At 42.2% G+C, this 14,838-nt stretch overlaps 1 protein-coding gene across 1 annotated transcript in view; it reads left to right on the top strand.

Moving 5' to 3' along the window:
* TSPAN8 (tetraspanin 8) overlaps positions 1-11,507 on the top strand; it is a 14,775-nt gene extending 3,268 nt beyond the window's left edge. The window contains exons 2-8 of the mRNA XM_063322946.1: positions 820-882; positions 3,589-3,717; positions 4,357-4,431; positions 4,517-4,624; positions 6,364-6,513; positions 8,567-8,650; positions 11,214-11,507. Coding sequence (XP_063179016.1) covers positions 820-882; positions 3,589-3,717; positions 4,357-4,431; positions 4,517-4,624; positions 6,364-6,513; positions 8,567-8,650; positions 11,214-11,267 — 663 coding nt within the window. The 3' untranslated portion in view covers positions 11,268-11,507. The remainder of the gene's footprint in view (positions 1-819; positions 883-3,588; positions 3,718-4,356; positions 4,432-4,516; positions 4,625-6,363; positions 6,514-8,566; positions 8,651-11,213) is intronic.
* The last annotated feature ends 3,331 nt before the right edge of the window (positions 11,508-14,838 follow it).

A 14,838-nucleotide genomic window follows, 5' to 3' on the forward strand; every position in this document is an offset into this window, starting at 1 on the left:
CTCTTAACTACCTGTCTCCAACACTTAATAAAGAGAAATTCTGTGTGAGAATCATCACGGACAAGGTTAGGAATAGAGTGACTGCTGTGTAGTGGAACAGTACCTCAACGATCAATAAAACAGAAGCACAATTAGTGATTAGGGAACGTGTTGGGATTCATCTGTCCTGACTTCAGCACCCTAAAACAAGTCATTCTAATCTAACTTTCACATGTACACGACTGAGTAAGTCTTTTTTGTGTAAAAATATAATGGAAATACTAACTATCACAACTGGCATTTTTGTAAGAGAAATATTCTAAGAATTGGAGATGGCCAGATATTGTTGCAATAGAAATATCAGAAAGACTTTATTTAGAACTTTTCCTGATAGTTTAACCATAGAGAATATGTCTCTAGATATGTGTCCTGAATAATACTAGAAGCAATGTTTATACCAACGTCCCTTATCAAATCTCACGTGTTTCCATTATACAAGAAACAATGTTCTTTACAGTCATGTTATATACATACTACAGCAATTTATATTCCTCTCTCATCTGACAGAATTTCTGTGTGCTTCCCAACCACATGTATAAATCATCAAGGAAATGCGGAGTCCTCTGAGGTAGAAACATCAGGGATTTGGTGCATAACTGAATATTTAACTACCCTTATGAAGTTTACTGGATATGAATTCTATGCTCCAGCAACTCATGTGTCTTTCACTTTGCCAAACAAATGATTTCAGAATTTTGGCCAGCATCTGGTGTAATTTGGATGTTGAATGTTAATCTAAAATTGCTGATCTCTCTAAATATTCTTTGTTTTCTCCTTCAGGTGTGTGGTTCCATTATTTTGGGAGTCTCTGTATGGATCCGTGTCAGCAAAGATGCTCAGCAGGTGAATGCATACAGTCATACCAGAACCATGTAAAATGTGGAAGCTACTGCACACACTTTCATTTCCCATTTTCATTTCCACAAATTTGTTATGTTTTTGTTGAGGTGGCTTGTGTGGGTAAAGACTCATGCATTTTGTGATGTTTAAGATTAAACAAGAGGGTGCAGGTAGTCAGATAAAGTGATTGACGTAAGCACAGACATGGGACTACAATAAATGCCTTTTAGTGTTATTAACATAGGTTCTTACAGATGCACACAGATTTCTGTTGGAAAACACGTGTCTCTCTTCTCTAATGAAAACTAATGGTGGTTTTGTTATTGATTTCAGTTTTAGAGAAAATAATGAGGAGCCATGCGGTTCCTAGACTTTTCTATGTCTCTCTGTATTAGAATAGTATAGTCAACTATATTCCTAAGGTTACTTCCATGTGTTTTTAGGGAATATTTTTACCTTTCTCACTGTCTTGAATAACACAATTCTTATTTCCCTAGTAAGTGCAACTTCAAAAGGGAGCAAGAATTTTTCCCTTCTGTTTTCAGTGGTTCCTTAAAAATACTGCATCCTTTTCCCCTCATATCTACATAGAAAGAGCTTTGGAGACCCAAAAATCTTTATTTAGGATTAAAATGTCCCAACAGCCCTCCTGAAGGGGAGAGAAGAGAGCCCCTGAGTTCCCTTCCTGGATTTTATCTGGGTTATTAAATTACTTCAGACTTTATGAATTTCCTTTTCTGCAAAGCTAGAGGAAGTACAATTTTGAAGATCCCTTGATTTTGCAGACTTGCAGCAGAGGCTGCTCCTTTTGGTGCAAAGGCCCTTTGGCCCTGTGGGCCCTGCCAACCTTTTGCCAGATGGGCTCCCAGTGGCGCTGGTCTCTGACTTGCACTATGTTTTCTGCCATCCTTGAGTGAAGCAGATTTCACAGCTCGTACGTGCTTCTCTGAAAGGCACTGTGCAATCTTTGTATGTTGGTACTTTGTTATACTAAGAGGAAGAGCAACCTGACTCTAAGTTTTAAGCAGTATATTTCTTCTTCTGAGCTTGGGCTACAGAAATGTAAATGAACTTGAAAATTTGATTTGCATACTTCTATTTCCAAAAAGGCTTTCTGGCCACAGAAGTGAAAAAAAGGAGTACTGTGAAAAAAGCGCATTTTATTCAGCTTTCAGATTGAGCCTTTAGTATAGATTAAGTTGCAGATCTTCAGATCACTCACTCCTCTGCTGCCCTACAGCAGCCTGTCAATTAAGAACAATAATTTTTAAGTCAGTATATTTCCCATCTGGAAATAAAAAGATGGGGGAGATAAGAAGATAGCTTTATATATTTCCTGGCATTTGGCTGATGACACTGTTGCTCTTAGCCAGTTCCACATATCTTGTGTCTCACAGAGGATGGATGCAACAGAACTCAGTTCATGACGACGTTGTGCCATGGGGTTAATTAGGTCAAATTAGGTCATTGTGGAGAGTTCTGCCATTCTCCGTTGTGGAAGAAGAATAATGGTGACTTTCACTCCTCAGTCAACATTTTACAACAGGCTAAAAATGCCATACTTGCTAGTTGACCATCTCTAGTATGGTGGCTTAGATGGTACAAGGGAGCCGGGAAAACCATAACCACCATATCCTTTCTTATTTTTTGAGAGATTTCCTACTCAGAAAAGCATACTTAAGTGTATCCCAAATTGGTTTGCTGAAGTGACGCTTAGCACTCCCCAAAACCTGTAAATTAAGAGTTAGGGACCAAAATTGAAAGCATTTTCTCACATTTTTTCCTCTAGGCAGGCAAAGTTCCTATTCAAAACCAATGTATGTTTTGCCTGAGTAATAATTGAACAGACCATAAGGATTTGGCTGTAGATGAATAGAGCTTTCTAAGAATAAATAACAGGAGGTTCAGTCCAACTTGGATGGGGAAAGAACAACACATTCTTCAAATTATACATGTCTATATACCTTTGCAATTTCCATCAGAAGATAAATGTGACAACTTCCAGACATTTTTGCTAATCTTGGCACCAGCCACGCTGGAAAATATTCTTTGAACGTTTTCTCTATTTTGGCCTTTGGCCTTATTCATTCCTATGGGAACTGATTGATATTTAATAATATTGAGGAATATGAATTGTTTAGTTGAATGTCCCACACATCAAAATACAGTCCTCATCTCTGAGGATAATATTAGAGATCATGCCTAAAAAGAAGAAAAAGAAAATTGCTTTGGAAAATACATTCAACTATTTCTCTGGTATATCCAGCATCGGTCTGAGAAGCGTTCTCTCAGGAACAGTCAGAGTATGTTCCTGGCCTTCTAATGACAAACAGAGGTTTTGTTTCTTTAACATTTGGTTAATGTAGGAGAGATTTCGAGATAATCAATTTTGCTACTTCCAGTAAAAAGCAAAGATTCATTGACTGAAAGCCACTTTAAAGACAAGAGATCTTTTATTTACTCTGTAAAGTTGACTTTCATCTTGTGCGGAGACAAAGACTGAGAAAAGCCAGGTTCTACTGAGCTCCCCAACAAAACATTTAAGAAGGGGGCATTAGAGTTTTGTTTATTTATGGGTCAGAATATCTCCGTGATTGCTAATCAGTATGTTTATCAGTTGTGAAATAATTCTCTTGTTTTGGGGGATACAGATGTTTTTAGGAGAAGCTTCTTGTAGCTGAAAGATTTTTTTTTCCCCTCTCTTTTCAGGAGTTGGACATAGACAGCAGCCTGTTTGCAGGGGTTGATCTGCTGATAGCCGTGGGCTCCATCATTATGGTCCTTGGGTTTTTGGGGTGCTGTGGTGCCATAAAGGAGAGCCGGTGCATGCTGCTGTTGGTAGGAAAGAAAAACATTTGGCTACCTTATCAGGCCACAGCTACATTTGATGGATAAGGTCCTTGCAAGTAGTACCAAATGAGGATGGGGGCCTTTTTGTTTAACGAAATGCTTGATTGTGATCATGTGTTTTCATTGCTTACCTTATCCCAGAGCCCCTTCTGAATTCTAAGTGCAGAAAAAGTGATGGGTGGCCATATCAAGAAGAAGACAGGGTCCAGAGAGCCCCTAGCATGTCACTAGCTTTTTTTGCCATCCAGTCATCACCGAAGTTCCCTCCACCAGTCCTCCGCCAATACCTATCCCACTTAATTTCATACATTCCCAGTTGCTCCCTTTGCTGGTCCTCCTAAAACGTCCTTCCTGTCCCCCTGCCCAACACCTCACCTACACACTGCCCATCATACTGCTGCTGTGGTGTGCACCTTGTTATGACCACCAGCTGAACACACTCTGTCTCAAGCACCCCCTTTTCTCATCGCCAAAGAAGGAATAACTCAAACAGCTCTGACTGGAACTTTAGTTCATTCTACCTACATGGTTATTCAAGCACATGAAAGCTTGACATTCACTTAGAAGAAATTGTATCATCTTGGTCAAAAGTACTATAGTTTTCTCCCCCTTTTGTTTTCTTCCTAGTTTTTTATTGGGCTGCTGCTGATCCTGATACTTCAGGTCACAGGAGGTATTTTAGGAGCAGTGTACAGATCTCAGGTACAGTATTATTCTGCATTTTCATTGATGTCTTCCCAGAGTTTTGTTTCTACCCCGAAAACTAATAAAATATTTGGACTTGCAGATTGAAACATCCCTTAACAAGACTCTCCTGGAGGATGTGAAGTTGTTGCAAAACTCTTCAGAAGAAGCTAAAGCGTTTCAAGAGAAGTTCCACAAGTTTCAGAGAAAGGTAATTAAAATGTAACGAAGGGCAGCAGTTGTTGCTATCTGTTCCATCTCTATCATTTATCTATGCTTCATTTTATGGCTACTCTGCCATAGATTTGAATTTCATTCCCTGGGGATGGGGAAGGGTCTGACTTAAATGCAAGTTAAAAGATGACACAAAGGGCTTCTGCTCTCTTGATATGACATGGGCTTTCTGTAATGATTTCTTTGTGCAGTAGTGTTTATAAGCGCAATGGAGCAAGGACACACAACATGCAAGTGAGACTGACAATTAGCTAAGATTTTTCCTGAGAAGGTTGCCTGCTCCTTTGTAACAGCTTTCTTTTCTGAAGGGGCATTGCTTCTTCACTGTATCCCAGCTAAGAACTATCCAGATTACCCCAGGGATAAGGAAAACTTCAGGAGTGTATTTCATTTGGAATATCCTATTGCTGTGAAGTCATTAAATGCTATACTTCACTGTGTAAGAAGGGGGAGGAAACTACGATAAAAGGGAGGTTTGTTTTCACTTTGCTTATACCTGTCCTGGCTTCCGCCACATGCAGGACCCCAGAAGGCAGACACTTAGTGCCAGCTTGCTCCTGGGTATCACAACGAGAATGCCCTTGAATCTCACTGATACCATTGATGGTGTAGACCTTCGCCCCTCCCACTGTATCTGTACATTGACAGAGTGCTGCTGTTATTTTTTTTTCAGACCCTAATGGGTGATGACTTTGATGGGTAGGCTTAAAGAATTCCTATATTTTTAAAGGCTTCTGGTGTGAAAGAAAAGGAAGCAAGAAACAATATTTGGGTGGCTTATATCACTTCCGCTTCTCCTTCCCCATTCCACCTCTAGCCCCGTCCTCTGCCTCTGAGCCAGCTTATTTCTTCTGATATAATAAGCAGCTCCCTGGAGAGATGATTGAAGGGTGAGCAAAATGAAAAATGCCATAATTACTGTATTAATTTTTAAGTAGACCAGGATTGCTTTATTATGTCCCATGGCCTTTGCTTTTATACAAAATTACGTGAACATTTCCAGCTGCCTTTTAAAAGAGGAAGGACCTCAAACCCAAGTCTGCACCCCTGAGCTTTAGTGGCTTGAATAAAGTGGAACATGAAGTGGAGCTGCACCTGGTTTAGGTTTCACAAACCCCAAATGGACCCCTGGCCTCCTCAGTCCATTTCTAATTTAAAGGGCTAACCATCATTCGAGGTGGTTATTTTTCTAGATTTCCGAGTTTTATGTGCCTGAATTTTACATTTTCAGCTTGGCTTTTCAGATGTGAAATGTGGATGTTACTGGAGCTGTTACTTACCTTCTGCAAGTATAACCTGCAGAAAGAAGACTTGATTCTCAAAAAATACTATAGCCAACATTGTTGCATGTTCCAGTTCCATTCTGTCACTGACTTACTAGCTTCATAGTACATTAATGTTTTTTGAGCACTGTATACTGAAAGTCTGGTCTTCTTTCCATTTTTTGTTTGCTTGTTTGTTTGTTTGTTTGTTTGCTTGTTTTGTCTTTTTTTTTTTAAACTTGTGCACTTACATTCTTATAACTGGTGTGGAAACATAAAGGGTATTTGGGACATTCCAGTTTGGTAAAACTTCCCCAGTTTGGTAAAACTTCCCCATGGGAAAAGAGGAAAGGAATTTTCTCCTTCGTTGTTCCTCTCAGCTCCCTCCTTTACTCTCCTCCAACTGCAAATCACCACTTTTTTCCTCATCTCCCCATTTCCTCCTTTTTTGCAGCAACAGTGCTGTGGTTTGCTGAATGGACCTGCAGACTGGGGAAAAAATTTTAATACTCTTATTGGTGGCAATAAAGTCTGTGAGTGTGAAGAAGCGAACCCAGCAGCAGACCTCTGCGCCATCTATGACGGCAGATACATTTATAAAACAGTAAGAAAAATATAATGTTCCACTCTCCTTTCCAAAAAGAGGTTTTTAACCCAAGGTTGTCTTTGGTGACTGGCATACTTAGCAGTTCTGTATCTTTCCAAAAAGGCAAAGTTTTGTCTTCTGTTTGTTAGCCAGAATTGCCCCTGTGGCATCTCTTATGAAATGACTGTGCATACATGAAATACACTGCTGCTTCCTCTTCCTGGGATGCCCCTACCTTAGCCGTGCAGTGCAGCACCCTTCGGACCTCAGCAGTTCTGCCTGGTTACTTTGGGTGGAAACTACTATGTCTTTGGGGTCAGTGTATGCCTTTGGGTCAGAGCAGCACGTTGGCTAGTCTTTGGCTCTCATTCCTTTCTCAGAAGGTTGTGATCCCACCCAGGCTCATTCTGGTGGTAGACATGTTGACTCAGAGGCTTTCAAAGGTCTAAGGGATATTGAAAAATGAACACATTAAATCCAAGACCTTAGTCCTTTAGTACAAAACCCCAGAGACATTTTGCAGGATTTGCTGGAAAGAAACCTTACATGTTGTAGGCTTCATGGCAGCGTGCTCAAAGTTAATTTCCTACAACTACAGCCTTTTGAAAAGTTTGTGGCAGTAAATATAATAATAAGGCAAAAAAGTCTGGTGACAGGCAATAAGAAAGCATACTCAAAAACTGGAAGGTGGGCAACAGAGATCTCAATTAATTAATTTCAAGATTTATATGTCTCTTTATATGGAAATGTGGACTCCATGCATAGTAGGAAAAATAAGAAAAAACACGTGGAAAACTAGCACAAAATAGCTGCATTTGTAAATGCTGGTGGTACAAAGTTTGCCAGTCTGCACCTAGCAAAAAGCAGATTTTAGCAAATGTCCAAATCTGGTTTTATGCTTTTCTAAATGCATAGCTCCTTAGCCAGGTCCTGCCTGAACACTAATTTCCTCCCTAGGTAGTCCCACAGAAGCAAATACTGTTTTAAAGTGAGGGAACAGTCTGGTTAAGTAGAGGATGCCAGAACCCAATCTGGAAATAAGATGTATACAAAGAGGCTGTTTTGGCCACATTTTAATGTCTTTTTGGCCTCAGGCAAACCCTCAAAGGACACATGAGAAGCGATCAGTGAAATTACTGCAGGTGCAAGATATCGCTCAAATGAACACGCAGATTTCACGGTGGTGTTAGAGGCTGGTAAAGACATTTGACTCTTCTGATCCAGGAAAAAAGATTTGAAATTCAGTGCAGTTCTGAGTCAGCTTAAATGAGAGGTTTTTTAGAAGAACTGGAAGGAGAAGACCCATGTGTTTATTGTGAGGGAGGAAATACGGTGAAGGAATATAACTACGCATTATATCTGGGGGGAAGGCAGTTGTAGTGTTGGCACAGTACTGTAGTAGCTGTACTTGGCTTTCCCTACAGTTTGCAAAAGGAGTATTGTCAATGCCTGGAGAAGATGTAGTCATTATAAGAACAGATGTATGCATTTATTAAAAAGGAGAGTAGCTCTGCTGAGAACCTCAGATATGATCACTTTCTTCCTCTCAGCCCAAGACCACCAAACATATGACAAAATTAATATTTAAGCTAGGTTTTATACCCAAATATTGATAGTGGAACCTGATTCTAATATTCGGCTTTGAATTTTCAAATCCAAAGATCAGATTAGTGGGAAACTGAAGTTTTCCTTCTGGTCATTGCTGCAATCGCTCTTTCCTAGTGGCAAATGAAGCATAAGTACTTCTTCCCTTGTCAACTGAAAGTCATGCAAACATTAGACATTACAGCTCTATATCGTCATTTTAAATTGTACCCTTTTATGATCAGCTACAAAATTCATCTTTGTATTTGGGAAGGCAAAGACTAGATGTTTTTGTCAGAGCACAAGGTGTCTATAGCTGTATTCTTTGTGTTTGTTAGCAACAAGGCAGAGTAAATTCAAATAGCCTTTCTTCAATGCAGAGAGAGAGGCAGCAAGCGTGAGAGGAGTTACTTTAGAGGATGCATTCCTAATAACCTTAGGATAATATTGCTTACCTATAATTATTAATTTTGTCTTATTTTTTCAGCCGTGCAAAGAAGTGATTATGGAATACCTTAAAGACCATCTGCTCATAATTATGGGGATTGCCTTTGGACTGGCCGTTATTGAGGTACCAGTATACACCATTAAAATATTTACTAGTTGACAAGCAATATGTTCTACTCAGAAATACACTGGGAATGGGATTAAAACACCTGGCTTGCTCAATTAATAGATGAGGGAAAACCACCTCTCGCCTTAGCTATAACCTTACTGTTATTTCATATAAACAGTATATGGCTGCCGAGCTGCGAACTTCAGGTGGGATCGGACCACCCTGCTACCTGGATAAGTTTAGCACGTGGCACTTTTTTCTGCAAAGATTTGACAGTCCTGTGCCTTGACAGTGAGCCCTGTGGACAGAAGGCTGTGCAGATACCCAGCCCCAGGAAGACACGAGGCAGAAGAGCTGGTCTTTTCCTCCTCTTTCCCTCTTTGCTTGAGAAAAAAGTAATCTCATAAGAAAACTTAGCCCCTAAACTGCATATTCTTATCACGGAGAAATCATGGTACAAAATTATTATTCTGAGGCATAATTTAGCCCTCAAGATGGTGCGTGAATGTGCCTGAGTGCACACCTGTGCCGCTCCATATACTCCTGTGTGTAAAAAAAGCAGAGTATGTGAGCTCTTTATTTTAATTGCTTCATCATACACTGAAGAATAACATGCAAAAGTTTCTCCGAAGAGAGGAGGAAAAACAATGAGGTTATCCAGTCAGCTACTTGACGAATAGGCTTTGATTAGGAGAAAATAACAAAGAAACAGGGGATTTCATCATGTTGCTTTCTTCGGTCATTTTCTCTTTTCACTATTCCTCTGTGGTTTCCCTCCTCCCTCACCCCCCACCAATGGATGTTTGAGGGAAAAGCAGAAATGACGAAGATTGCTGTGCAGAGTTCAGTCTGTTATTCTGAGTGAAAACTTCTTAACATCATTGGCAGAGGATTGCTCCTCATGGTAGAAGAGTGGGCAAGAGCCCCAAATCAAAAATACATTTCCAGGAAAATAATAGTAAGCAGGGAAGAGTTACGCAGCTGCAGCACTGGGAGAGGACAGGCCACTAATTTCTCATTCGGCACAGGCTTCATGTTATTTAAGGTGGTATATGTGGGGGGTCAGGTCTCTCACCTGTACATAGACTTTGGGGGGGAAATAGGTGAAATACACCCATATTAAAAGGCCTTTAAAAATAAAATAGAAGCGTAAAATTGCATCTGTATCCCAAAGGTAAGTTATAAGTCACTTTGCTCTAGTTACTGCAGTTACGAGTTGTAGCCTTTAGTTCATTGGCCACCATTCTTCCCTGTTCTCCAGTTGGCATTTTCTGTGGTGGTTGCCTCTCCCAATCATAAAAGGATTAGAAAACAACATGAACAAACAATATGAGCCTCAGCTGGTACAAATTGTCAGCTGGCAATTTGCACTTGATAAACATTTAGCCTTTCCAAAGATATTAACATATTATGACTTTTCAAGTGATTGCGTATCAAAGGCCATGTGCTTAACCATCTCTCTGCTCTGCAAAACCCCAGATAAAAAGACATGGACAAGGAAAAGTGCCCTTCCTTTGTCTTCCCCCCTTTGCCTGTTCCATTATGCCACTTGCAGGCTGTTAATGGTCTCAGCTCACCCTATTAGTGGAAACGATAATGAGAAGAAGGGCCTAGTTTCAACTTGGGCGCAAGTGAAAATGTGGGTATGTCAGGGAAGCCCTGTCTGCTTATTCCAGCTGTGAGTTTATCCCCTCATCTTAGTTGTACCCCTGTGTTCTGTATGCTCTCCACTGTCTCTTCCTTAAATAAATGAAGCATCCTTGTGTTCATGGCTTCATAAGTGTCGTTTGGATACTTTCCACTTTTGAGAAACACCTTCACAGACTGGTTAATTTTAAATCCAGAAGGAAGCATTCCGATCTTCTGCTCTCGCCAGCTGTCTGTCACAGGCTGTGGAGTTTCTCCCAGTAATTCCCACTACAGAAAGTGACCCTCACTGAATTTTGTATTTCAAGCAACAGCTTCTTTAGTGGACTCAGTGTTTCTATCCCAAATCTATTACTGATGAATATTAAATACTTTTTGCATGATCGTTTGCCACTCTAGAGGGGGGGCTATGTGTATAGATGTATGCCTGTATACATATACACATGTATACCTTTACACATATATTTACACAAGAGTGACAGTGTAAGAGAGATTTCAAAGGGAAACAGCCCTTAGAATACGCAATAGAATCAGATAGTTTCTCCAGCTTTCTTAGAAAATAAAAGACGGGATTTTTGTCCGAATTTCTAGAACTTCTCAGTATTTGCTGCTCTGTTGCAGCTAACAACTGCATTTTAAACCCGCAGAGTTACAGGGTTCCCCATCCACAGAGGCAATCCATCTTTTAAACAAATGAAAGTTTTCCATCATGTCTGCAGTCTTACCTGTGGTACATACTGATTTCATTAAAATGGCTATATTCTAGAGTCATGTTCTTTAAGAATTACATTGGAAAAGATCTTCTGCATAGCAAACTTAGCCTGCGTGTAAATCCAAGACATTTGCAAACAAAATGTTCCCACTGTGTATCGGTTGTATCCTGGGATTTCCAGGACTGCCAAGTAATACCAGAAATGTCTTTGTTTTCCAGATTCTGGGTTTGGGGTTTTCTATGAGCCTCTACTGCCAGATCCAGAGAAAATGAAACTGTGGAAGTGTCAGAACGATGTCACCAGCCAAATCAAAACCTTTGTAGATAGAGGCATATTTGGCTTGGCACATTCACATAAATATATGCATGTCCCAGGCAGCTGTTCTGATGAAAACGGCAGCCCTTGTGTGCACGGACGCTTCACAATTTGCAAAATGACCTCCTTATACTTCATAAGTCTTAATGATACGAATGTGAATTTTTATTTGCAATAAACGTCTTTGTTTATGTTTCTGAGGAGTTTATTTTGTCTGAAGATAGCGTTTAAGTCATGTTGAGATTCCGAGTTCACCCCGCAGCGTGTCCACGTGGGTGTTACGCCACCCGAAGCAGAGTCACCCTCAACAGCTGCAAACGATCTTGCGGTGGCTGACTGGTCCGGGGAATCACATGCCCCCAGGCGGCTTTGCTTGTGGTGCAGGTCAGTTTGACACTCGATATGGTATATACGGTCAGGGGTTTGTTACTCGTGAGAAGCGCAGGGACTAACTTTCATCCAAATAGGAAAGCCGCATTTCCCTTCAGGGGCATTTAAATCAACATCCTGACAGCTGCGATGGTCACTCTCAGGCCCCAATGATGCTTAGATTGCATTCGGGAGTCGGATTTAGTGGCACGTGTTTTGCAAATATGCATCAAGGGTGAAATCCAAGCCTGTGTGGAGGGAGGCGAGACGTACACAGGAGCCGTGCGGGTGAGGTGAGTGGTGGGCTCCCCAGCAGCTGGTGGACAACAGAGGGCATGGCCACCTACACAGCAGCACCAATATAAAATAAACTTGCCTTTGGACTGACCACTGACAGCCCTGACTGTCTCTGCCCAGTCCCCCCGTGCTCCCCGCACCCTGCCAATGGCCCAGGACCCCATGTCAGCCCCCCAAGGGCCATCAGCCCCTGCCCCGGCCATGCTGCAGCAGCTGGCCTCCAGCTCCCCACAGCCCTGCCCTGCCCAGCCATGGGCCCATGTCCTGGCCTGTCCCCAGTCTGTCCTCATCCCCAGGGAGGTGCCTGGGGCTGGGGCTGTCCCAGTGCCCTCCAGCTGCCCTTTGCCTGGCTGGAGGGGTGGGATGGGCCCCGGCTGCCAGGCCCTGCCCTGCCACCCCGCTTGGTCCTGGCCCCCAGGGTGGCCCTGGTGGCTCCCTCACAGAAAGTAAGTGGCATCCAGCAGCGGGTTTTTTAAAGGTATGAAGATGTGTAACGATGCCCATAGGGATCTGTTTTCCACAGCATGCCAATGGCCTCGCGGTTGTGCATTGGGGGCTAGCTGTGTTCACCAGTCCTGCTGGGACCCCATCTTCATCTTTAGGAGCAGCTTTAAACGCCTTCAGGCAGCTGCTCTGAAGAGAAAACCACGTACCATGCGCTTCTATTTTAATACCCCACAAGTGCCCACGACGTGGTGCTGAGGGACGTGGTTTAGTGGTGGTTTTGTCAGTGTTAGGTTAATGGCTGGACTCAATGGTCTTAAAGGTCCCTTCCAACCTAGATGACTCGATGATTCTATCATTCTATGACTGTCTCAAAACACACCCAACTGCTCCCAATTTGACAGAGCCATGCAACTGTTGCTTAGAAATACATGAAAAGATTTCCTTGAGCAGAGATCTTTGTCCATGCCTTATAGTGACAGGACTGGGTTCAGGTAAAATTCATCTGCAGCAAACACTTTCTTTTGAAACACATCCAGAGTAAAAGTTTGTGTACGATCCCCTACCCTCTCCCTAGCACTCAGACCATTACGCCAAGCAGTGAGAGCTGTTTTCAGAAATTCATGTGTCTCCCAGGAAAGTCATCTAGTTACCAGACAGTTCTGGCACTTGCCCTTCCCTTTGCTGAACCTCAGAAGCTGTGCCAGAAGAATTCAAACTTTGTTGGACCAGAGAAAAAGCATGACTCCATAACCCAGCCGTACTCCCTGGAAGGAGAAACACTGGCTTCTGGCTCCTCCTCCCCCCCAGACTGTTTTTTCCTGTGCAAATCTTACCCGTGATTTGAAATCCTACGAGCTGAGCCTGAATCACCCAGATCATGGGACGGCAGCTGGACTCTTGGATTATCACTACAGAAAGACAGAATTGCATCTTCATCTTCCTTCTACTCCTTCCCATGAGAAGGAATGTTCTCTTTGAACAAAGGACCAGAGGGTCTCCCCTAGAGAGAGGGCTCAGAGCTGTGGATGCCTAGCAGATGGACATGAAGGGAAAATGGCAGATCACCCTTGCTACCAGAAGTAGTTAGCTTCAGGCTGCTGTAAACTTGAGTATTACTGCTAGGGATTTGTCATGAACGTTGACGCAAGGTTGGACGCTGGTTTGGACACAAATCCAGTCCTGTATCTACTCTGGGAGGGGGCAGATGTATAAAGGAAGGTGTTCATACATGTAAATTTTTGTTGTCTACAGCCTGGTATGCTGGTTTTGGCTGGGATAGAGTTAATTTTCTTCATAATAGCTAGTATGGGGCTATGTTTTGGATTTGTGCTGGAAACAGCGCTGATAACACAGGGATGTTTTGGTTACTGCTGAGCAGTGCTTACACTGCCTCGAGGCTTTTTCTTCTCCTCGTACCGCCCTGCCAAAGAAAAGTCTGGGGGTACACAAGAAGTTGAGAGGGGACACAGCCGGGACAGCTGACTCCAACTGACCAAACGGATATTCTGTACCATATGACATCACACTCAGCAATAAAACTAGGGGGAAAGTTGGTGTGGGGGGGGCTGTTGCTTGGGAACTGTCTGGGCATTGATCGGTTGGTGGTAAGCAATTGCTTTCATTTGCATCACTTGTTTTTCTTGGGTTTTATTTCACTTTCTTTGCTATTTTCCATTTCATTACAAATACCTATTAATGAACAATAATAATTAATCCATTATTATTTTATTTCAATTATTAAACTATTTTTATCTCAAACCACAAGTTTTTTCACTTTCACTGTTCCGATTCTCTTCCCCAATCCCGCTGCAGGGAAAGTGAGCAAGCAGCTGTGTGCTGCTTGGTTGCTGTCTGGGGGCTAAACCACGGCAGTCCTTTTTTGGCACCCAAAATGGGGCTTGGAGGGTTCAGATAACAAAAGATTTGATTGTAATGCATTAGAATGAATTTATAGCTGTTATTGCTGTTTGGCTATTAATTGTCAAGCTTCTGTGCTTGCCATGGGGTTTGATTGCCTCACTGTATATTGAAATGCTCGTTAGTGGCTGTGTTTTGCTTTTTCTGCTTGCTCTACTGCTGTACTGCTTATCATTTTACTTTACTGTGCCTGAGAACATTTTGATAACAGCAATGGTGATGTGCCTGGGCTGGCAGATGGCCAGGGCATCACTGCTTCTATGCTGCTGTACTGGACAGGATGGAAGTCCGGTGTGGACTCAAGTCAAAGGTACTGTGACCTGTGGATGAGTCCGTGCGGGAGCAGGACATCCTGAAGCGTCTGTGGCCATGAATAAGTCCACATGAGAGCAGGTACATCTTGAAGGGTCTGTGGCCATGTTTATGTCTGTGCCGCAGCAGGTATACCTCTGATGGGATTGCGACCCTTCCTACTGTCATGGTAGCATATAATCATAG

Source organism: Chroicocephalus ridibundus, chromosome 1, assembly GCF_963924245.1.
Source record: "Chroicocephalus ridibundus chromosome 1, bChrRid1.1, whole genome shotgun sequence".
Lineage (NCBI taxonomy): Eukaryota > Metazoa > Chordata > Aves > Charadriiformes > Laridae > Chroicocephalus > Chroicocephalus ridibundus.